Source organism: Trachemys scripta, chromosome 2 (genome assembly GCF_013100865.1).
Source record: "Trachemys scripta elegans isolate TJP31775 chromosome 2, CAS_Tse_1.0, whole genome shotgun sequence".
NCBI classification, from domain to species: domain Eukaryota; kingdom Metazoa; phylum Chordata; order Testudines; family Emydidae; genus Trachemys; species Trachemys scripta.
Genome location: NC_048299.1, coordinates 35505103 through 35529348, shown reverse-complemented (window position 1 = coordinate 35529348; position 24246 = coordinate 35505103). Strand labels below are relative to the sequence as shown.

The 24246-nt window shown below is 39.3% G+C and overlaps 1 protein-coding gene across 2 annotated transcripts in view; it reads right to left on the bottom strand.

Moving 5' to 3' along the window:
- DNAJC1 (DnaJ heat shock protein family (Hsp40) member C1) overlaps positions 1-24246 on the bottom strand; it is a 181955-nt gene that overhangs the window by 134818 nt on the left and 22891 nt on the right. The window contains exon 1 of one of the 2 annotated variants that reach the window (XM_034760292.1): positions 2328-2347. The exons of the other annotated variant lie outside the window; for it this stretch is intronic. Within the exon in view, the coding sequence (XP_034616183.1) occupies positions 2328-2330 (3 nt within the window). The 5' untranslated portion in view covers positions 2331-2347. Of the gene's footprint in view, positions 1-2327; positions 2348-24246 lie in introns of those variants that run through there. 2 annotated transcript variants of the gene reach the window in all.

The window sequence follows — 24246 nt, the reverse complement described above, 5'->3', positions numbered from 1 at the left end:
AGGTTTTGTGGCCTGCGATGTGCAAGAGGTCAGACCAGATAATCCCTTCTGGCCTTAAAGTCTACGATATTCTTGGCAATCCTAAAAAATAAAAATAAAAATAAAAAAAAAAATAAAAAAAAAAAATATATATATATATAGAAAGAAAGAAAGAAAGAAAGAAAGGTGGGTCAAACCCATACGTTCCACATGCTAGGGGAAGCCCAGCTGTGTGTAGAGTGTAAACCTATTACAAAATGTAACATTTATGCCCCAAATGAGGAAGATACCTTCTTCAATAACTTCTGAATGACTGCAATGGTCTAGAATTCACAGGTAACGGTGGCAGGTGAGTTTACCTGTTGTCTTAACCGCATGTGCGATAAGACTACAAGTAGTCAAGAAGCTCCATAAAAACAAAAAAACCCACTCAAATACTGGCATTAGCATATATAGAACAGGAAATGATGGATAGTTGAAGGTTCCTATATCCTAAAGGGATGTACATATACTAGAATAGATTTGATATTGAAATGTCTCCTACATAAAATCCCTAGTGTTAGAACTGGAATAATACATCTGACCATGAACCTGTCTTCATGAAAACAAAGTCTCATTCAGAAACAAGAGAAACTGGAGATTTGGTAATATTGCTAAAAAAGACAGACTTTATGAATTGAATGGAAAAACATATTGATAACTATATTAAGAACAATCTGTTACAGGATATATCACTAAACTACAGGGAGGCCTTTAAAATAGTAATAAAAGGACATAGCTCATATGATAATTATAAGAAAAAGAGACACACAATAGCAAATAGACAGGAAAAAATTATGGTTTGCAGAAGCAATACAAGACTAATAATGCAGACTCACTCAATATATTAAGAATGTGCAAATAGTGTTAGAAGTAGGGAAATGATCTTGCCTCTGTACACAGCACTGGTAAGACCACTATTACAATACTGCGTCCAGATCTGGTGTCCACACTTCAAGAAGGATGTGGAAATACTGAAGACAGTTCAAAGGAGGGCCACAGAAATGAAAACAAGTCTTACAATCTGAGGCTTAAGGCATTTAACCTATTCAGTTTATCAGAGAAGATTGATTGGTGACTTGGTCACTGCATATAGATGCTTAACCATGGAAGAGATATGATAGTGGGAGGGGCGTGTGTGTATGTGCACGAGCTTTTCAATCTTTCTGACAAAGGCACAACAAGATCTAATGGCTGGAATTTGAAGTTATTTCAAGGTGGAATTTGTCTAAAATATTATTTTCTAGCAGTAAGAGTAATTAAACACTGGAACAGCTTAGCAGAGGAGGTGGTAGACTCAACATCACTTGGAGTGTCTAAAGCGAGATTAGATACCTTTTAGAAAAATATGCCCTAATTCGGCTTCTGGAAGAAAGTATGTGATCTATGAGCACTGGGTGGAGGAAAGACAGGCTGTATAGTCATGCTGCACCCTTCTGGCCTTGGAATCTATGAATGTATGTTTCTCCATCTCTACATCAAAAAATACATAATATTGTCCCAGATGTCTGTATAAAATGCAAAATAGCCAGGCCTCTTTCATATATGATATAGGAATGCTGGATGGTAAAAATATTTTGGAAATTCATCCTGAAAGTAGTAAATTAAAAAAAAAAAATAGAACTTGAACAGGATTTAAAGACTTGTATTGGGAGTTGGCCTCTTTAAAAGAGCTAAGATAGAAATAAGAGAGCTACTCTAAATCTGTGGACCCAGACAACGGCTCCAACTGTAGTACACTGGAAAAAACTATTAGTATAATATCCAAAAATGGAAGATTTTGTGAGAACAATGCCAGAGAAACTAAAAAAAAAAAAAAAAAAAAATGGATGAAATAAAATACCTTGCATAGGAAAATACAACAAAAACTGAAATCATTGAACTGCTTTGATATGGACATGATAAACTTGTACTTATAGGAACAATAAATAGTCAACAAGGGCATACACAGAGGAGAATCATTGCATTACATCTTCCTCTTCTTCCTCTAACTTTCCATACTTCATATCTTCTGAGTCTCTTCCTCCCCCACAGAAAACAGGCATTTAAAAAGTGAATATGAACAATTAAGTAGTACACACAGAAAGTTATGGCCATATTTAAATCTGAAAAAAGGAAAAAGGGTAATGATAATGTGTGGTCATTATATACTATACTGTTAAATATTAATTTTATAATAAGGTATGTACTAGTGCCTCATGACACTAATTAAATGTTTTATTGAAAGTGACCTGAAATATCAGTAAATAAAATAGTTTCCCCAAAACAAATAAATATATGGAATAGACAAAAAAAGGAGAAATAGTCACCATTTATGGTATGCCAATTCTCTTCCCCAGATCCAGGGCTCCTCTTGTCCTAGCTGGCTGCAGTCTATCAACAGAGGATAGCCCGAGCACACAACACTCCCCAGCTCTTCCCCTCCCTCATCTTGCTGTGCTTCCCCGCCCACCCAACGCCCATCTGTGGGTTTCTGCCTCCTTTACAGAAACAAGGGAGCAGAACAGAGAATCTGCCCCAAAATACTGATTGTGGCCACCCAACCTTTTTTAAAATAGTAGGGTTAGCCCTCAGGATGAAGAGGCTGCATGTCTTTGGTCTATAGTTAGGAAAATGGACAGGGAAGAACTTTTGTAGACAAGGGAATGTTCGAAACAGGAGGGAGACTAAAAAATGCAGGAGAAAACGGAAGGGAGTTCGGGAGAAATAGGGAATGGAAGTGTGAGCCATATGATACTTTAAGAGGAAAGGGAGTGATAAAAGAAGAGAGCAAGTGAAAGTAAGGGCAAGTGGGGGATAGGAAGCTGCAGGGGAGCAGGAGCCTGGGTAGGGAGGGAGATGAAGACAGACAGAATGACAGCTCCCCAACCAGAGTTGATTAGGAGAGGGAAAGTAGAATCCCCCGACTGAGAAGCCTAGAAGCAAACCTTTAATATCTATGTATGTTTAAAGGTTGAATAAAGCAGGCATTCTGTGGGTAAAAAATAATACAGATCACATAATTAAATATCATAAGTATGCACAAGCAGGACAAATTATGGTAAAATGGGCAACTTCATTTCTGTTTTTTTCTAAGTAGAGTGCTTAACTTTGCAACCCTAACATTTTTAATGTAATTTCTGTAGTGTTTTCGATGGATCTACAGATTCTAGCACAATGACAAAAAAATAACTTCCAGCAGTGTGAAAAATAAATAAATATTTATTTATTTATTTATTTATAATCTTGTCTACATGCTAATGTATGTATGTTTGTTTGTTGGGGGGGGGAGGGAAGGAGGGGAGGGAAGGGTAAAAATTTGCCATCAGAGTTAGGAATTCTAGAGTCAAATTTGTCCAAAAGTAAATAGTCAAAGTAAACCCAACAACTTTGACCTAGAAACACTGCCAATAAGAACAAGTGTGAAAAATCTAAACATTCTTTATTTAAAAAAAAAAAATCATGATTGAGGAAACAATATTGCTAAGCCATCTTTCCTTAAACATAATAGAACATAAGAGCGGCCATACTGGGTCAGACCAAAGGTCCATCTAGCCCAATATCTTGTCCTCTGACAGTGGCCAATGCCAGGTGTCCCAGAGTGAATAAACAGAACGGGTAATCATCAAGTGATCCATGCCCTGTCACCCATTCCCAGCTTCAGGCAAACAGAGCCTAGGGACACCATCCCTGCCCATCCTGGCTAATAGCCATTGATAGACCTATCCTCTATTAATTTATCTAGTTCTTTTTTGAACCCTGTTATAGCCTTTGCCTTCACAACATCCTCTGGCAGGGTGTTCCAAAGGTTGACTGGGCGTTGTGTGAAAAAAATACTTCCTTTTGTTTATTTTAAACCTGCTGCCTATTAATTTCATTTGGTGGCCCCTAGTTCTTTATTTACTTTCCCCATACCAGTCATGATTTTATAGACCTCTATCACATCCCTCCTTAACCATCTCTTTTCCAAGCTGAAAAATCCCAGTCTTATTAATCTCTCCTCATACGGCAGCCATTCCATACCCCTAATCATAGGTTTCGTATAGTCTACATTAGAGTTTTCCTGTATTTTCTAACCTGTGAAGAAAGTGACACTAGTAAGTCACAAGAAAAGACACAGTATTGCTGTGTGAATTAGTCACAGACAAAGTAATTACAGTCCTAATGTTTTAACATTTAAGTTCTAGTCCTACAAAAACCACAGAGTAAAGCTTACAGAAGTCACCTAAGTATTTCCATGGAAGTCAAATGGGACTAACTTGCATAAATATTTGCAGAATCTGATCCCAAAACAATCTTGTTAGACCACTAATATTTTGTTCTACAAGACAATACTGTTACCGAGATACCAATCTTGTCCAGACTTTTGATTTTTCTGTTTTATGTTAATTACATTATACGTATATGATTGGAGATCTTTACAATTAAAGATTATGAAGCTATGCACTGAAAAGATTCTGAAGAAAAATGCATATATGTTTAAATATATTTCTATTTGTCATGTGACTGAAACAGACAAAATCACTTTTGTAAAGCAGTCTGAACATATCAAATGTTTATACAGAGGAGTTAAGTTTCCCAATAAATCCAACATTCCATGTTAAAATCATTCCATTTTAGAAAGATATAACTGAAATGTAAGTTTATACGTAATTTAATGTACATATTGCTATATCTCTGAAAACCTCCAAGTTTCTAACAAAATAAAGAAAATCTTAGCCTACCACCTCACTAGGCAGCTAATAACCTCCAACCACCGAAGGAATGGCTTTAGTTTCTTTCACTCATTCATATAAAAAAAACCTGGGGATGTCATTCATCCGGATAATGTATTTAAAACAATTATCATCAATTTGCACATTTCACTACTAATATCTGAAGCAAACTTAGAATGGCAAGCAGAGGTATATTGGAATGAGGTAACTAAAAGGGATATTATAATATATATATCAGTGATTAATGACTACAGCTTTTATTCACATTTTCTTTATAAGTTTTTAATATAATTGGATACATAAGCTTCAGAATAATACAAATAATAATCAGGGTTTGAGGAGGAGAAAAGAAATGGAGAGAACTAAGAAAGTTTTTTGCTCTTTCCTTAGTGAGAAAGCTGCCCCAAAATTCCCATTTCAAATTCCAATTCCAAATTAATATTAACATCACAACAAGAAAAAAATCCTAGCCCACTGAGTTAGCCAAATGGTCACAGAACAATGCAATTTAACTTCCAACGTGCTAGTTTTATGGGGAAATAAGGGCTAATCCTATGAACGGTTATATTTCCTATGGGTTATTCATAAAGCCCTCACTAAACTTTTTTTTTTAAAGACAAAGTAACTACTACACATTTCTAAATTTGCAAGTGAACCGTTTAAGTCAAACATAAAACAAAATTGTTTGGAGGAAGTTATCGTCTAATTAATTTCAATGAAGTTGGCAACACACAAACTGAATTTTTTCATTCACGAATAAAATAAGAGTAAAGTATATTGGTGCTAGTAATGTAAAAAAGGGCCCAGCTACACTTACGTTTCCAGTTACAGTACAAGATTTTCTTTTCTTTAAGACCGAGCTTAAAATTTTCCAAATTTCCAAAGAAGATATGAAATTAAGACTATGTTTACTGCAAATACTGAATCTAATGATATTTCAGCAACCAGAGTTGCTAGAATTCACACATTTAACATTGGTAACTGAAAACCTTTTGCAACAATTCAGCTAGTTTTACAAACACAAACAGGAACAGTTTGGGATTTACACAGCAGTACAAGATAAGCGTTTTGGCATTATAACCTACAATCCTCTCCTCAACGCCTTTCATCATAAAGTTAATTTTTATACTAAAGGACGTTGTCTTTCAAGTCAAAATCGAAACCAAGTTTTGGTACTGTAAAAATGATAATTAGAACAAAAAAATCAACAGAAATTGTAGGTGACTTAAAATTTAACTTTTTAACTGATGGAAACTGCTTTTTTAAGAACATTTTCCTTCAGGGTTTAGAACTTCAGCATTGTGGTAACAGAGAAAAGCCTGAAAGTGGAACTGACCATAAACACAAGTGAGGCCAATCTATTTTCATTATTAAAGAGAAATGTGAAAAGACCAACCTAGTGAAAAACTGTTCGTTTAACAATGTCCTTTGTAAAATAAAACAAACCATATACTTCTCACACACACAAGCACAATTTTCAGCAACTGTTTTTTATGCTTAACATTTACATCTGTATACACACACGGACCCAGATTCTCAGAGGATGTTAAGTCATCATAGCTTCACTGAAGTGTATGGCACTATGCTTATTTATACCTGCAGAGAATTTGGCCCATGAAGAAGAGTCATTTAGAAGCACAGATAGCAATGTGCGGTCAGTAATGATTTTTGGATACTTGCTTTGTCTTTACACATCTCAGAAGAATATAGCAGATGTCACTTTAAAATGTATATTTAATTCAATAAATACTAACATTAAAGATGAACTCTAGGAATTTAGAGACATTTCTGATAGTGTCCTCTCTCTATCATAGTCTGCACTACTTAATCAGATAAGGAGCAAATAGAACACATGTGTTCTGAGGAACTGCTACTAGTGAGCTGATTAACACAAACTATGTGGTAAAAACTAATAATCATCCAGGAAGTAAGAGAAAGAGTGTTACATTCCCTCCATTGTCCATGCCCCCATCCCCATGACCAACATTATCCTTTTTTTAAAGTGTGGATTTACCAAACACAAGATTTATCAAATGTAATTGCCTGATTCATTCAGGGGGTCATTTTACACTTCATACTGTGTATGTATGTTTTTCTATAGTAAACTGCAGAAGCTAGTGTACCATTACATTTATTCAACTATATTACCTGTCAATTACTTTAACTTAGAAAATAGAAATACTAACATTTTGCAAACGACTATACTTCAATTTTCCATGTATCTTGATATTTAGTAATTTTGTAATTTGTTTCAGCATGCAGAATATAGAGTCATAACACATTCGTGTCCTAAATAAATACAATTAGTTACTTTCAGACATAAAACATTCTCTGTACTAAATTTAAAGTGACTTATTTATATAGCAAATATTAGGAAAATTTGCATTAATGTTCTTTTTACAAGGTGTTGCTATACAATTAAAATGATCTGTGAGGCACCAAAATTAATATAGCCAGAACTGTCCACTATGGAGCAAAGTAAAATTTTATTTTTTCTTTCTTTAAATAATTCACATGCATTTCTGGAAATAGCATTGATTTACTCATTTTTAAGAGATGAAAAGAAGAAACTCAAGTCAATTACTGAACTTCTCAATTTTATTCCACAGATAGAATGTATATTTCTCATGAGCAACCTTAAAAAAATCCTTAGATTTAGATTTTTTTCAATAGTGTAAGGACTCTGAGTTGTCCTTGAATTATACCAAGGTTAAGGAATATCTACATTTCAATAACTTGGTGTCTACATTGGGCTTTTTAAAATATAAGCGAAGTACAAGCCCTATAGTATACTGACACAACAATACCTCAAGTAATTTAGAGTATTTATATCTGGTCTCGTGGTGGGTAATACAAGTTACTATATTTTGCATTTTAAAATATTTTTCCTAAATTTCCTAATGTATACCTATAGATCTTTATTTGTACATTTAATAAGAATAATATAACCTATGCAGCATTAAAAAAATTCCCCCAGTTGAATACAACTTAACTCTGCTGTATTAAACTGGAAACTCTAGGCACAATGGAGTGTTTGATAACGGTCTATAGCATTCGCAGTACGTAACTACAGTTAAACACTAACTTCCTCTAAATACATGAGGACAGACACAATGGAACAAGCAACTTGATTATGTGGAAGAAATATAGACATGCACTGTACTAGAACTCACAGATCACCTGCAGGTCAAAGACACTGTACAATACACAGAATCAAAACATTGACAAATGCTAATGCTGGTCCTGAATTCACAACTGGATGTGTGTGTGCAGATCCTTGTATCTACCTAAATCCCCAATTACTTCAAAGGGGGCTCCACCTGCATATGAAGGTCCACTCACAGGGAGCCCATTATTGTTCATTTCTCCATAGCACCTTGGCAAGAGGAGTGCAAGGATATGGGAAGTGGCGGAGCCTTCATAACGGGCCTAAAACAGATTTTTTCCAAAATGGTAAATGGTTTAGAATTCTAACAGCATCTTTCATACTTGCCTTGTACCACCACAGCAATCAAGTGTGAAACTTCAGATTGTTCTTTTTCTTTAATTTGCCTTCAAAAATTGATACAAGTTTCTAACAAGTATCCGTTTAACCATTCACAAGATTTCTAATATTGCTTCGATAACTGTTAAAACTGTTGGCATAGCTATACGATTACAGATTTGAATCTAATATGTTAGAAATGACATGCAGAATGGTGAGATCTTTGAGAGGTATTTATAATACACTATAAAGCAGAATCTACAGTTTTATTGATTGTAGTAGTTAAAATTCTATTCGTAAATACAAGTGTTCTAGTTTGACAGAATTATTTAAAACAAATTAGAAACATTCCACTTAGAAAGGTATAAAACTCTCTCCTCCTTATGAAGTACTGAAGCTCCATCTAGAGGTTTTTCTTTCCCTACTGTCGTTCGTAATATACGTAATATCACCTAGAAATGAGAATATTAAAATGTCAAAGACTTCCATTGTACCTCCCCTTTTGTTTTCTTAATAGGTTCTTGCCCTGAACCTCTCCTGGCAACACTAGCTCCTTCACTGCCATCAAGTGGTAAGAGACCAAAACTGAAGTTTAAATATTTAAAGTATCCACATAATCAGTGCAAGCATGTATGGATTTTTCAGAATATAAAAAACACAAAATACTGTAAATCCTAACTTTTCTTCCCATATTTAAAATCCTGGTGTCGATTTCAAAACACTGATAGTTTATCTTTACCCCTAGATGCAGTAATGTTTTCTGTACTGGCCTTAGATTTTCACTTTATTTCAAATTGCAAAATTCCTGAGGACATAAAACTGAATACACTTTCTGCCCAGAAACCATTGTTACTCTGAACATAAGATACTGAGATAAAAAGGACCTGTGCTGGCACATATTACGTTTCTCGTATTGATGGATGTTAATTCCATAATATATGGAATAATAATTATCCCACCAAACTTAGCCTTGAACTTAGCCTTGTCTATTGGCAAGATCTCAAAGGAAGAGCAAAATAGCACCAAACAACTTAGGCATATTGTCTTACATAGCAAGTATGCAACTGGGCCAGTTTCTCTATTTGTGTTCTGCAACTGTATTCTGCTGAACAAATTGGTTATGTCAAGAAAAGTTCATCCCCCAACTTCCTTAATGAAGGCTGTGCAACCGAACCTAGGCTATGGGAGAACAAATGAAGTCCAAACTGAAAAAGCATTTGACCCAGACAAAACACACAAGGAACTGAAGAAAGGCTATAGCAGCAGCAAAATAGAGCCAGACTGAAAGGTCTTTATTTACTTCCTTTATCCACCCCTTGAGTATCTCAGATATAAATCCCTCTGCATTTAATTTCAGTATTTTAAATTAACAGAAGTCCCACTGAATCCATGGAGACTACACAGCTAGAAATGCATGTGCCTCTAAAAATATACCTCACATTGTATGTCCAATGAAACCGCATTTGCCAACTTTATATATCCACCACTGAAATGGCATTACTAGAAATTGAAACATTCCTATTTCATAATTTTTTTTCCCCAGTAGCCATGCCAGTTCAAATACTTGGATATATTTCATCCTTACCAATAAATGGAGACAGTACAAGGACTGTTTTGGAGATGCCATTCCCTGCATGAGGCTTGCCAGCTCCCAAAACTATGAAACTCTGGAACTTAACATAAAAGTCAAGGTGAGTAAGGTAATACCTTTTATTGGACCACCTTCTGTCAGTGAAAGTGACTAGCTTTTGAGCTACACAGAGCTCTTCAAAAAAGACCTTCTGTGTAGCTTGAAAGCTTGTCTCTTTCACCGACAGAAGCTGGTCCAATAAAAAAATATTACTTCACCCAACCTGTCTCTTTAATATCCTGGGACCAACATGGCTGCAACAAAACTGCATAACAAAGTGAAAGTCAAGGAAAGGAACAATAAAAATTATACTGGAAAGAGAACAACCTTCTCTGCTACTTCAGACACTTAGGACCTGCCAAGCAATAGGAAGGGATTAGTTCATAATAATGGCCTTCCGGACACTTCTACCAAATGCCTCATCTGCCAAGGTCAGCAAAGCTCAGGTAGCTACTCTGCATATTTCCAATGGAGATGAGTGTGCTGTCTCTGCTCAGTAAAAAGCTACTGATGTATTGAAGCAGGCTTCAAAAGAATCCAGTGCTTCCTTGCCATTACTAAAGCAAACTTCTGATTGGGTTTCTCCAACCAGGAAAGAGCAATTTAAGAGCTGGAAATCATTTTCTGTTTTCTTTGTTTGTTTGGGTTTTTTTTGTATATTACTAAAGAACTTGCTTGCTTGGCACGGAGCAAATCAGAGTCCCTGTCCTGAGGAACTTACAGTCTAGAAGATAGCCACAGATAAAAATAAAATATATTGGGAGACTCAGGATGAAGATAAGTTTGTTTTTTTTAATTTCTTCTTTCAATGGTGTTGGGGTGGAAAAAGAATTTGACTGGCATGGGTGTCGTAGAAGTCTAACTTTAAACGAAGCTTCTTAAACTTTTTAAAAACCTTATTTACTTTACATACAACAATAGTTTAGTTATATATTATAGACTTATAGAAAGAGACTTTCTAAACACATTAAAATGTATTATTGACACGCGAAACCTTAAATTAGAGTGAATAAAGGAAGACTCAGCACACCACTTCTGAAAGGTTGCCGAACCCTGCTCTAGACAGAGACCTGGAGAAACCAGATACATACAATATGATGGGGGCCAATTTAGCTGCAACTAATCAGGAAAGATCTTGGAGTTATTGTGGATAGTTCTCTTAAGACATCCAGGCAGTGTGCAGTGGCAGTCAAAAAAGCAAATAGGATGTTAGGAATCATTAAAAAAGGGATAGAGAATATCTTATTGCCCTTATATAAATCTATGGTATGCCCACATCTTGAATACTGCGTACAGATGTGGTCTCCTCATCCCAAAAAAGATGTACTGGCATTAGAAAAAGTTCAGAAAAGGGCAACTAAAATGATTAAGGTTTGGAATGGGTCCCATATGAGGAGAGATTAAAGAGGCTAGGACTTTTCAGCTTGGAAAAGAGGAGATTAAGGAGGGGGGTATGATAGAGGCATATAAAATCATGAGTGGTGTGAAGAAAGTGAATAAGGAAAAGTTATTTACTTGTTCCCATAATATAAGAACTAGGGGCCACCAAATGAAATTAATGGGCAGCAGGTTTAAAATAAATAAAAGGAAGTTCTTCTTCACACAGCGCACAGTCAACCTGTGGAACTCCTTGCCTGGGTAGGTTGTGAAGGCTAGGACTATAACAGGGTTTAAAAGAGAACTAGATAAATTTATGGAAGTTAAGTCCATTAATGGCTATTATCCAGGATGAGCAAGGAATGGTGTCCCTAGCCTCTGTTTGTCAGAGGGTGGAGATGGATTGCAGGAGAGAGATCACTTGATCATTACCTGTTAGGTTCACTCCCTCTGGGGCACCTGGCATCGGCCCCTGTCGGTAGACAGGATACTGGCCTGGATGGACCTTTGGTCTGACCCAGTATGGCTGTTCTTATGACAGACCAGGGAGCTATTACAGGTGTCTAAAGAGGGTTCAGACAGAGAGAGACTGAGGAGAAACCCCACGACAGAGAAGTTTGTCTATTTGGGGGATTTGTTTGGATAGTTTTTCTTCTGGGTGAAGGACGGGACCATAAGCAACTGAAGCAGAGTTCACAGGAAGCTTAGGACAAACATCTGCTTCCTTTTTGAAATCTATGGTCTCGTCAGTCCCTGCCAGTAGTGGATGGGAGGAAACCCCCCTTTACTCCCCTGCACTTGAGAGGGTGAGAAGGAGGGAGAGATTGCTCAGACTCTGGAGAGAGGGCTTTGGCCTAGAAAAGTGAAGAACAGTTTACTGAAGCCATTGTTAGACTTTGGTTTAACACAGAAGGGATGAAGTTCTAATTTAGCCAGAGGAAAAATTTTAGGACTACCCTACCAACTAAGAGGAAAATTAAGGAATAGCCAGAAAGGAAAACTGAGGGAATGGCCACATCACAATGGGATGAAGAGATGTGCCAATGACTCTTTGCAGGAGAAGACCTAGCTCTCTCAAGCTGGATCTACACTAGCAATTTTGGCAAGTTTCCTCATCGGTGCTAATTCTGGTGCAGTTCCAGGTCTAAATAGTTTTTAGAACACCAGTGGCCTATCTACACCAGCACTCACATTGTGGCTCCCAACAGTGGAGCCGAACCAGTGTTATTTCACAAGTTAGAATTTTTTGACAAAATCTCTCACACAGAAAAGCACAAGTCTTCTAGCTAAACAAAAAAATGACCTTAAGTAAAGCTACTCAGACCACGCCTACGCTGGCTCCTGCTGGACCATGGATAGGATTTTTCTGCTCTTCTTCTAACAGGTGGGGAGCAACTCAGCAAATGCCCTTTCATACCTCACCAAAGTGAGAAATCCCATCTTAAACAACATCATCTGAAAGGCTCTCCCATTTCTGAGGCATGTCTTTTTAACAGCCACTTTGCAAGCTCTAACCACAACAGATCTTTGCAAAAGATGAACCCCTGATTTAACGGTGCCGGTTTCCAAAAGGTGAATCTGTGTTTCCACTGACATTCAATAGCTCCAAGCCACCTGAGCTCCTTGGTTAGGCTGAGGCAAATAAGATAACATTTACTGAGGACTGGATTGTTTTCTGGAACACTATCATGAGCTTTGGTGTTAACCTGTATGCCATGGACACCTTGTTTGTTGGCCTGCAGCATGCAGGGGGTCAGACCAGATGATCATAATGGTCCCTTCTGACCTTAAAGTCTATGAGTCTATTTAGTCCACCACAACCAAAATTCAAGCACTTGAGTTCCCACATTCCTGGGCATATTTGCTTTTTACAGAACCAATCTGCCAGTTTGTTTAATTCTTTGGATATGTGAATTGCAGATGGCTTCCCACGTGTTTCTCTTCTCATATCATCACTCTTTGACCACTGCCTTACTTACCGTGTCACCTCAGGTTTACATAGCCGACTGCATTCACTGTTTAACTGGACATCGATTATTGTTATGTCTGCACTGAAAGTATAGGAAAGCCTACATTTCATGCTGGCTGAAGGACCTTCTCCTGCCCCCACACTCTGAATCATAAAACCATTTGATATAAGCCACCATCTTGATTTTTCAAGCTATGCCACAATGTGTTAAGTGTCACCTCTATATGCTCCCCTGTCCTCAAGGCTGGAATGAATCCATGGTTAATTTTCTATTGGTGAGTGGCCCACAGGGCATCCCCTTAAATTGTTCTGTTATCATCCAAGGGATAGTTTGATAAAGGTAGTAACACTACACATTTGAGAAGTCTTTTGAATCTGGTCTTCTTTAGAAGAGCAGAAAGGACTGCGTGCTCATGTGTTAGCAAGCTCAGTGTATTACTTCCCAGTTTACAGACATATCTCAGGGCTGCAAGCACTCCTACCCAGACATTAGTTGATGGCACAGCAAGTTCCATATTTGCAGCTGGAGCTGGAAATATTTTGCTCACTTATGCCAAACCTGACTGAGAGATTAATCTCATTCCAAGAATTATTTCCACCTTGATCGGGAGTTCCAGGAACGGTTTCTCTAGTCAATTGTGTTAATCTGACCCCGAGTAGCCAGTTGACATGTAGGTAAGGTCCTCCTGTCTCATAATGGCCGAGAGGGCAACTTCACAGTGGCTCATAAATAAACAGTGTGTCAGTAATTATTGTAATGCTGTGGTCAGACAGAAGTTGGACTGAATGACAGAACTTGGAATCAATGCTGTCCTACTGAAAAAAAAATACAAGATGTAGGAATTCACCCTATAGATATAGGGAGCAAAAGAATTCCTGTACATTGATGGCTTGGATGATCAATTCTAAGGACTTAATTCAGAACTCCCGAGAATTGAGCTTACGTCAACACCATTCACAGCACACCTGCTTTCCTGGGTTTGAAATAAAGTAAATAATAACTTGACCCCACCAATTCTGCTCTCTAGATATTGGAGTAGTCTCAATTGTCAGATCAGGGTGAGTGTTGTAACTCTTGAACTTTAAGGAAGGCAAAAGAACAACAGTAAATGGCTGGAGCCAAAAATCTGCAAAAACCATGGATTATGTTGTCCAACACTATAGGCTTCATATGTCCACACAAGGAAATAGCATTGACATTCTCACTTCTATTTCTTGGTCATTTTTCCATGGGCATCCTTCATATGGACTCTTTGAAGGTGAAGGAGATCCCCTATTCACCTTGAAAGTCTTAATGTACTCTCCTATTTGTTGTAACAAACATCGGGACTGCATAAAATACCAAAGAGAATTTGAGTGGAGTCCTTGTAGTTGATCACCCAAGCTGTCAGTGTCAAGAAACTCTTGTGCTCCCTGACTCTGCAGGGGAAATAGATGACATGCTGGAAATAAAAGGCATGGTTTTAAATAGGTCACACAACATCAGGACTGGACCGTCAATCATTAAGTTTGAAATAATTATGGCTCAATTCTTTTAGTTCTTGAAACAAATAATAGCTCTCCAAGTCTAGTTTTTGTTCTGAGGGTGTTAGGTTAATATTTGTATGTACTTAGAATTTACACATCTTGTATCATTAAAAATTATAGAGGGACTGACAGAATTAAATGTTCAATGTTTTATATTACTCTAAGGAAAAAAACGTAACAAGATAGCTGCAATATTAGGAAGTGCCGATTCTGGTCCATTTCATTGAAATCTACTTTTTTCTCTCCTTCCATCTTTATACTATAACTGGAGCACAGGGGAAGAAGGTCCTTAATGCTCTACACTGCAGTTAGACACCCGTGGCTGGGCTATGCTAACTGAATCAGGCTAAGGGGCTTTGCTAAGAGGCTGTTTAATTGTGGTGTAGATGTTCAGGCTCAAGCTGCAGCCTGAGCTCTGGGACCCTTCCACTTCAGTGTCTCAGAGCTCGGTCTGCAGCCCAAGCCCAAATGTCTATACCACAATTAAATAGCCCCACAGCCCAAGTCAGCTGGCATGGGCCAGACGCAGGTTTTTAATTCAGTGTAGACCTACCCAAAGAGGACAATCCTAGGCATAGTTCAAATTAGGAAGTACTCAGCATAGAAGACTGCTGTCCAAGGAATGGTCCGACCCTAGGGCTTTCTGAACTCCATCTCAGTCAAAGCTTGTGTGTGACTAGACTGACAGAGCCATGAGTGAAAATGGAGGTTATTTACTTGTAACTGAAGTTTCTTCAAGATGTGTGGTCTCTATCTGTATTTCACACGTGGTACACATGCATTCCATGCTCCTGAGACCAAAGAATTTGCAAGTAGTGTCCTCTAGTCTGTGCCTGTGCCCCAGCGTTCCTTTGTGCTCAGTATCTCTCCAGTTCCTTCTCTACTGGAAACCCAGACATGATCCAAAGCAGAGGGGAAGGAGGACAGGTAGCGAAATACAGATAGGGGCCACAAATCTCAAAGAACTTCCAGTTACAGGTAACAAAGCTCCATTTCTTCTTCAAGCACTTGACCCGGACCCTATGTGTAGTCCACATGTGGGTGACTGTTAAGGAGTATTCAAACAGGAGGGGTGTGGAAGGATGCAAACAATCTAAATAGCTGCATCTGCAGAATAGGCTTGGATGAAAGCATAATGCTCCAAGGTGTGAATAGAACTTCGGGTTGACACCCTACAAACATCTAATCTATCAAATTCTCGAAGGAATTGAGGTTCCCTAGCTCTAGTGTGGTGATTTTTAACCTGTGGTCCACAGACCCCTGGGGGTCTGCAGACGATGTGTAAGATTTCCAAAAGGGTCCACACCTCCATTTGAAGTTTTTTAGTGGTCCGCAAATTTTAAAAAGGTTTGGGGGGGGGGGGGGGGGGGAGAACACTACTCTAGTGGAATGGCCCCTCACCTCACCTGGGGGTGGGAGACGCTATGTAACCCTTTGCTATGAATTAGTGCAAAAAATCCACTTAAGAGAACCTTTTAGAAGATAGTGGTTGTCCCAGTGATTGCTCTGCTACAGCAACAAATAGTCTTGGCATGTTTCTAATTGGCTTCATTCTTTGCAGGTAAAATGCTAGAGCTCATCTGATCTCAAGGAAAAGAAGCATCCTCTCTTTTCCTCAATAGAAGCATGAGGTTTTGGAAAGAATACCGGTAAATGAATTGATAGATTTTTGTGGAAGTTGGATAGTACCTTTTGGATGAATTTTGGGTGGAGGCAAAGCAGAGTATTTTCCTTATGGAACATGGTGTATATCAGGTCAGCCTTGACTGCTCCCAGGTCACTTACTCTCCTCACTGATATAACAGCAACAAGGAAAGTGATCTTCATAAACAGGCAGTACATCGAGCATGTAGCCAATGCTTCAAAAGGTGGCCTGGTAAATATCAAGAGTATGAGATTGAGGTTCCATGGTGGCACTGGCTTCATTACTGATGGGAAATCCTAATGAGACCTTTTAAGAATCTGTCTGATCAAATGAGTAAGAACAGTACACCCCTCTACTCAAGGGTGGAAGACACTGATTGCTGCTAGGTGAACCCAGAGCGAGCTAACTTCTTGAGAATAGAAGGAATACCTGCTGTCTCTGAAGTTAACTGGTTTTGTTGAGTTCAGGTAGAGAAATGCCTCCATTGCAGTTATGCTGAATTTTCTGGTGGAGTCTTTTCTGCCATGGTTGAGAATAGCTTGAACTGTCTCTGAACATGAACACTCTAGCTCTGATGCCCGTCCATATACCAGGTTATATATCCTGAGTTAGCAGATCTGCGAAAGGTCAGATGCTGATGGGAGGACACACTGACATTCACAGTAGGTCCAGAAACCAAAACTGTCTAGGCCAGCTGAGTGCAATGAGAATGATTTGCACTTTGTCGTGGTGAATTTTTCCACAGAACCTGGGGTAGCAGTGGAATGGGAGGAATGGTGTACCTGAAATCTTGACCTAGTGCTGCTATAGAGCAGTATAGATTGAACAACTTCTTCATCTGGGAGGCAAACAGATTCCAGGACGGTGTTCCCCACTGAGTGAAGATTTAATTTATATCTGAATTGCAAATCTCCCACTTGTGGTCTGTGGAGAAGTGTCTGCAGAGATTGTCCACCAGAGAGTTTTGAGTCCCTGGGAGGTACATCATTGAAAGTGTGATGTGGTTTCAGATACACGAGATTCATAAGTGCCCTGCTCCTCTGCAGAGAGGAAGTGATTTTGCTCCTCCTGGTTTGCATAGAAAAATACAATTCTGTCATAGAGGTCATGGATTTCATGACTTTTGGAGACCTACGGGACTTCTTCTGGGGCAAGACTGGAACAGCTGTCGGCCCTAGGGCCACTGGAGCAGTGGCCCCAGGGCAGAAGCAGCAGCTAGGATTTGGTCAGCCCTGGGCCTGCCGGACCAGCTGCCCGCCGGACCAGCTGCCCGCCGGACCAGCTGATCACCAGTAGGGCTGGGTCAGAGACAGGTCACGGGCTTCTGTGAATTTTTATTTATTGTGCCTCACTTTTACTAAAGATGAACCCCTGCCTTATTTAACCTTATTTATGTAGAACATGGTCATAAGGTTGTCTGACGTTATCCAGACATGGCAGGACCATATAAGTGGAGGAATGTATTGCAGGCCTGTCTGATTGCTGTTAGCTCTAGAATACTGATATGTACCTTGTCCTCCTGTGGTGTCCACATACCTCGCTTCTAGTTATTCCACTGCTCCAGGTTCTAAAGTCTTACTCCCTCTTACTACATCACCCTATACAACTAACAGATAACTAGAGAAAAGTGTGGCATGGAGAGGCAAACTGCATAGAAAGACTACAATACAGTTAGAGAATTATTGCTAACTGTGGAATTTAAGGTCAGAGGGCCAAATTCTACCCCAACTTGCATCTGCTGGGCTTTAGTGGAAATGCACAGTATGCAAACCACTGGCAGTATTTGACCCAGGATGTTTAGTTATTGCAGGTGTGAAGCAAAAATAATAAAGATTATCTGTACTACAAACAACTGTTACCCTAGATCTGTACCCCAAAGACTTCCTATAGAGCAATTCCATTTAGCAGAATAGATGTGAACTAACTGTATTTTAAATATTCATGCTAAAACCTTGACATCTGTTTCTACAATAGGGGGTTTTCAACTTAAATATTTTAAGTTGAAAAAACATGACTTGAAATGTGAGAGCTTTTTAAGTGCCCTTGCAAAAAGCAAACCCTGCTCCAAGTTTCGTTTTTCAAATGTGGCTGGCATGGCAAAACTTTTAACAGTATTTTTCTCACAGCCAGTTTATTCCAATTTTAATTTTTCATAGTTGAAGCTTAAAATCCAAATACCAGAGTTTAAAGGGAACCCATAGTTGACTCCTGGAGAGATTAAAAGCTCCACAGTCAGCCCAATGACTGAAAACCAATCCCACTTAAACAAAGAGAAAAGAGCACAAATATGGCTGGTGAAATGCCAGGTAGAAAAGTAGGAGGATTAAAACAGAATTAAATAATAAGATATTAAATACATCTGAAGTTGGAGGCCCATAAGAGAATCAGTAGGTCCACCAGACAATTAGCACATACAGAAAGTAATTAATGAAGATAAAGTAGTAAAGTAAGGATTTGGGGTTTGTTTTTTTGAGGGAGGGGAGAAGATATCTAAAACACAAAAATTATTCTTTTCAGATTAATAAAGGTGAAGTATTGTCAGTGATTGTGGTGTCAAAGAGGGTTAGAATAGATTAAAGTAAGTAACCAGAATTGGATAATATTAATTCTTAAATTTGTTCAGAAGTCTTGGATAAAATGCCTGAGCTACTAGCAAAAATATGCAATCACAGATTAAGATCAGCCACTATACCAATGCATCAGAGGGCAGCAAATATTGTACTAATCTTTTTAAAAGGAGGGATACCTCAGTGGTTTGAGCATTGGCCTGCTAAACCCAGGGTTGTGAGTTCAATCCTTAAGGGGGCCATTTAGGGATCTGGAGCAAAAATCTGTCTGGGGATTGGTCCTGCTTTGAGCAGGGGGTTGGACTAGATGACCTCCTGAGGTCCCTTCCAATCCTGATATTCTATGATCTTAGCAATTTGAGACCTATATCAGTCACCCTATATCAGTTCCAGAACAACTGATGGAAATGATAGTTAAAAAACAGAATTTTAAGACACCTGTGACAAGAACAAACCAGCACAGCTTCTGTAAAGGACAATCATGTCTTACCAATATTGTCAAGTCAGGTCCTGCAACACAGCCAGCCTGTGGGCAACCTAACGAGCACAGTTGGCCTGTAGTAGGCTGTCTAACTGGCTACAGAGACTGTTCCCAGCCTTGCCCGCACCTTTTTCCAGCCTTAACCTCAGTCCTACTCATGTCTTGCCTTGCTTCAGGAATCCTCGGCTCCAATTCCTGACTTCTCCTCTAGCATCTGACTCCATTTTGACTCCTGCTCCAACCACTGGGCATGTCCACCCACATCCATGTCTCTGACAAATATACTAGAATTGTGTGTTATAGGCCAGCCAAGATACTGGAGTACATGAACAAGGAGAGATCCAATGAAACAGAGATAGGAAATTCAAAAACTCATACGGAAATACTTTTCACTCTACACATAATTAGACTGTTGAACTCACAATTAGACATGGCACCTAGGCCAAGAATTCAGTAAGATTCAAAGAGGGACTGGACATCTAGTTTTCCAAATAAAATATCCAGAGTTCATACTTAATTCAAAGGGGTTTTGGAAGGAATATAAAACCTCATGCTTCATGTCTTAAAACAATCTCTATTAGGGATTAGGAAAGGTCTTAACGCATGTAGAGGCAGGGGGGTAATCATCCCTCATTTGCCTACTGCAGGATTTCTTGCGCCTTCCTCTGAAAGCATCTGGTGCTCGCACTGTCAGAAACAGTGTCTGATCATCTTCTTCTAGCCTTAGTTCCATCTAAGGTATGTCTACACTACTGCTTATGTCGGTATAATTTATGTCGCTCAGGGTGTGACTAAGCCACCCCCCGAGCGACATAATTACACCCCCTAAGTACTAGTGTGGACAGTGCTATTTTGGCAGGAGAGCTTCTCCTGCCAACATAGCTACTACGGCTTCTAGGGGGTTGATTAAGTAAGTCGACAGGAGAACTCTCTTCCGTTGATTTAGAGCGGCTACATTAGAGAACTTACAGTGGTGCAGCTGCGCCACTGTAAACTCTGGTGTGTAGCCATAGCCTAAATGGGGTTAGCTCATGTCCTTGTTCCCCATTCCAATCTATCTTGAAGCAGTTCCTCAGAAATGCCACAGATAATCCTTTTACGGGCCATCCATCCATCTAGTTTTGGGTCTTCCAATCCTTCTCTTAAACTTAGAAGTGGATGGTAACATCTGTTTCCTATATATTCTTTTAATCTTTTCACTTGCCCAAACCATCTAAGTCTGGAGTCCCTCAGCTTTTCTTTAAATTGGTACCACCTTCACAATGCCCTTAATTCATTCGTTCCAAACATGGTCCATCCTTGTAACTCTAAATATCCATCTTAACATTTTCATTTCCACTGTATTCAAGATCTGCTCTTGTCTCTTCCTCAGTGCAAGACATTCACAGCCACACAAAAGTTCAGGCCTGATTACTATCTTGTAGATAGTATTTTTCAATTTAATAGGCATTTCCCTATCACAGATCCCTCCACTTCTCTCTATTTAGTCCATGACTTTCCTGTTCAAGTTTGTTGCTGAGTTCACCATTACCCTGTACTATCAACTCTAAGTCCCTGAACTTCTGTGCCCTTAGTAGTGGCTGGCCCCTGCCAGACTTGCAGTTTCACTGTCCTGCAAGGCATAATCAAATCTACAGACCATATACTGTTTTACTTCTGCTGATTTTCATGCCATTTCTGTCAAATATGCACCTTCATCTCTCTAAATCTTCTTCCAGTTCCTCTTTGCTCTCCCCCACAAGCACTACATCATCTGCAAAAAGCATACACAAAGGTGCCACGCTCTAAATATTTTATGAAAGAAGGGGCTAAGTGTCATGCCCTGATGTACTCCGACTCTTACTAGAAACTATTCAGTTTCTCCCCATGGTCTTCGAACTCTGGTAAAAGCACTCTCATGCATGTCCTGGACAAATCTGACAGTTATCTGTTTCATTCTCATACATAGGACCCTACCAAATTCACAGTCGATTCTGGTCAATTACAAGGCCACAGGGTTTTTTAATTAGTCAAGTTCACTACTTCAGATGTTTACATCTGAAATTTCATGGTGTTCTAACTGTGGGGGGTCCTGACTCAAAATGGGATCTTGGGGGGTGGAGGGGCTTTACAAAGTTGCTGTGGGGAGAGGGTCCCAAAATTGCCACCCTCATTTCTGTGCTGCCTTAAGGGCTAAGTTAGAAGAGGTTCCCAGAGGTGGATAGCAGCCACGGGTTCCTAGCTGCTAGTCCAGGCCAGTGGCAGATTAAGGCAGGGGTGGGCCCCCCGAGAAAAATGGGTGCCCCAATCCCGAAAGAAGTCCCAGGGGCAATGGCATGACCGGGTAGTGGCTGAGTCCCAGCAGGAGCCATGGAGGAAAAACCCTCGAGGTCCGCACCTGGAGCCGCGCAGGAGCTCGGGGGGGAGGAGAGAGAAGAGCCCAGAGCCTGGGCTGTCCCAGCTGCAGCCGCCGGGAGCAGAAGTCCCCAGCCCCAGCAGAGCCACCAGGGGAGGAAGCCCTGAGTTCTGCGCCTGGAGCTGCAGCAGGAACTGTGGCCGGCCGGGAAGGGGAAGGAGCAGAAGCTGGGAGCCCAGCTCCCAGGCTGCTCCAGCACAGAAGTGAGGGTGTACCACCCTCATTTCTGCACTGCCTCTTGAGGTAGGTCTGATCTTCCCACCAAGAGCAGCCATGCAGGGGGAAGGACAACTCCAATCCTTCCCCAGCCTGGCCAGACTAGCAGCTAGGAGCCCCAGGCTCCAGCAGGAGGGGAAGATCGATTTCACAGGGAAGGGCAGATTTCATGGTCCATGACATGTTTTTCATGGCTGTGAAACTGGTAGGGCCCTAGTCACACACTACCTGATGACTTCTCTCAAAATGTGGTAGAAGTCGTCTCAAGATTGATGAATACTATGGTGCAAGGTTTTCCTCTTTTATCTATACTTTTCCACAAACAATCTTAATGCAAAGATAGCATATCCATTGTTGATTTGCCTGGCACAAATCCAAACTGATTATCACTGACTTTTACATCTCTCTGTAAACTCTTATCAATAATTTTCTCTCAGATCTTAATTATGTGGCTCATGAGTTTAATGCCACATTAGTTATCACATCATTGTATGCTCTTTTTCTCTTAAATACTAATACTCATATACTCTTTCTCCAGGCATCAAGCATCTCCTCATGATGCAATTAAACAGCTGTATGTATAAGTTCATGCCTACTTGTCCCTGACACTTCCATACTTCTGCTGGTATGCTAAGGGGACCAAGAGCTTTCATATTTTTCACGTTGCTCAATATTTCTGCAACTTCTTCTTCTAAGACTGATGCCTCTAGACCCTGGTTTGTTTTTCTAATATGGCATGGTTCTCTTGTATTCTTTGAATTTGAAAGGTTTAACTATGAATCTGACCATCATTCTTTAATCTGGTTCGAATTAAAGATGAAAGTGGAAATTCCTTAATTACTTTGATCTCAATGTCTTTAGTCCTCTTATCGTGGGCCTTTGCCAGTCAATATATTTACCGCTTACCCTCCATTTCAAAACAGGCATATAAATCTTCCATGGATTTAGTAGCTGTGACCTCTCTCTTCACTGTCGTTCTGGCTTTTGTATACTCCTAAAAATCCTGCTCTTGGAACATCACTTGCCAAAGTTTAAAACAATTTCTGTTCTTGCAACGTGTCTCACACTTAGAGATCTGGTGATGGAATGAGAAACAGGCTCTTGCCATGGTCTGATCCAGTATACTAATTCCTATCTTCCTAGTACTGTACAATAGTAATCAAGATTCATATTTTGAAGTATGCAGTATATGGTATAAATAATTGTATTTTTTCCAGTGTCCACTGTCCAAGACAGGAAGATTGTCTGAAACCCCTCTTAGAAAAGGGACACAAATGGCAAAAAAAAAAAAAAAAAAAAAAAAAAAAAATTTAAATGATAACTATTAACACACAAATAATCACTCTGAGACACTGAAATTTAATCAGGTACAGATGGGTCCAGTTCTGATTTTCAGTCTGTGGGACATGTCTTCCCGTCCCCTGCCAATAACTGCAACAAAAACTGGGCCCAACTGTCCTATGTCAGCTCAATGGACACTGCTCAAAACTTTGTTTTTCTCATCAGTATTGCCTCAACTCCTTTATTATTTACTTGGAAACAGGGTGCTTCAGAATTGTAAGTTTTGTAGAAAAAAAACAGCCTCTGCTGGCTTTCCCCCTTTCTTCACTAGATACTAGTCACCACTCAGTCATAACCTGCCATAAAACCAAAGAGTGCAACCAAGCATCTCATTTTCAATGGATCCTATAGTTCAACAGTGAACCGTTTTCTAAAGCCACTGTTCAGAATGAGCAATTTTGGAGTTGTGCAGCTGAATTGAAATGGTATTGGAACACTGACAGAATATCCGTCACACATTGATTTCAGGCAGTGATCAAAGTAAAGTAACTAAAGCCCTGATCCAGTAAAACACTTAAGCACGTGCTTCTTAAGCATTTTGCTGGATCGGGGCCTAATTTTGGATTAGGGCTTAACATCCTGTTACAAACTATTTTCTTGGCAAAAAAAAAAAAAAAAAAAAAAGAGCGTAAAGTCATACATTCAAACCAAATCCTTTACGTTTATGTAATGCACACCCAGAAACAATAGCTTCTATGGGGGGAGAAAATAAAAGCACTGAATGCTTCCGAATTTAAACTATGAACCGAAAGTGCAAGATATAAAGCCACACAGTGCATTAGAAAAGCACAGACCCTGTTTGGTAGTCAAATATTAATAGAAGCAGTCACAGACTTAAGGAATAGGCAGTGCTGCCAAGAGAAGGGGAGGAGAAAGTGAACAATCACCAAATAAATAGCAAA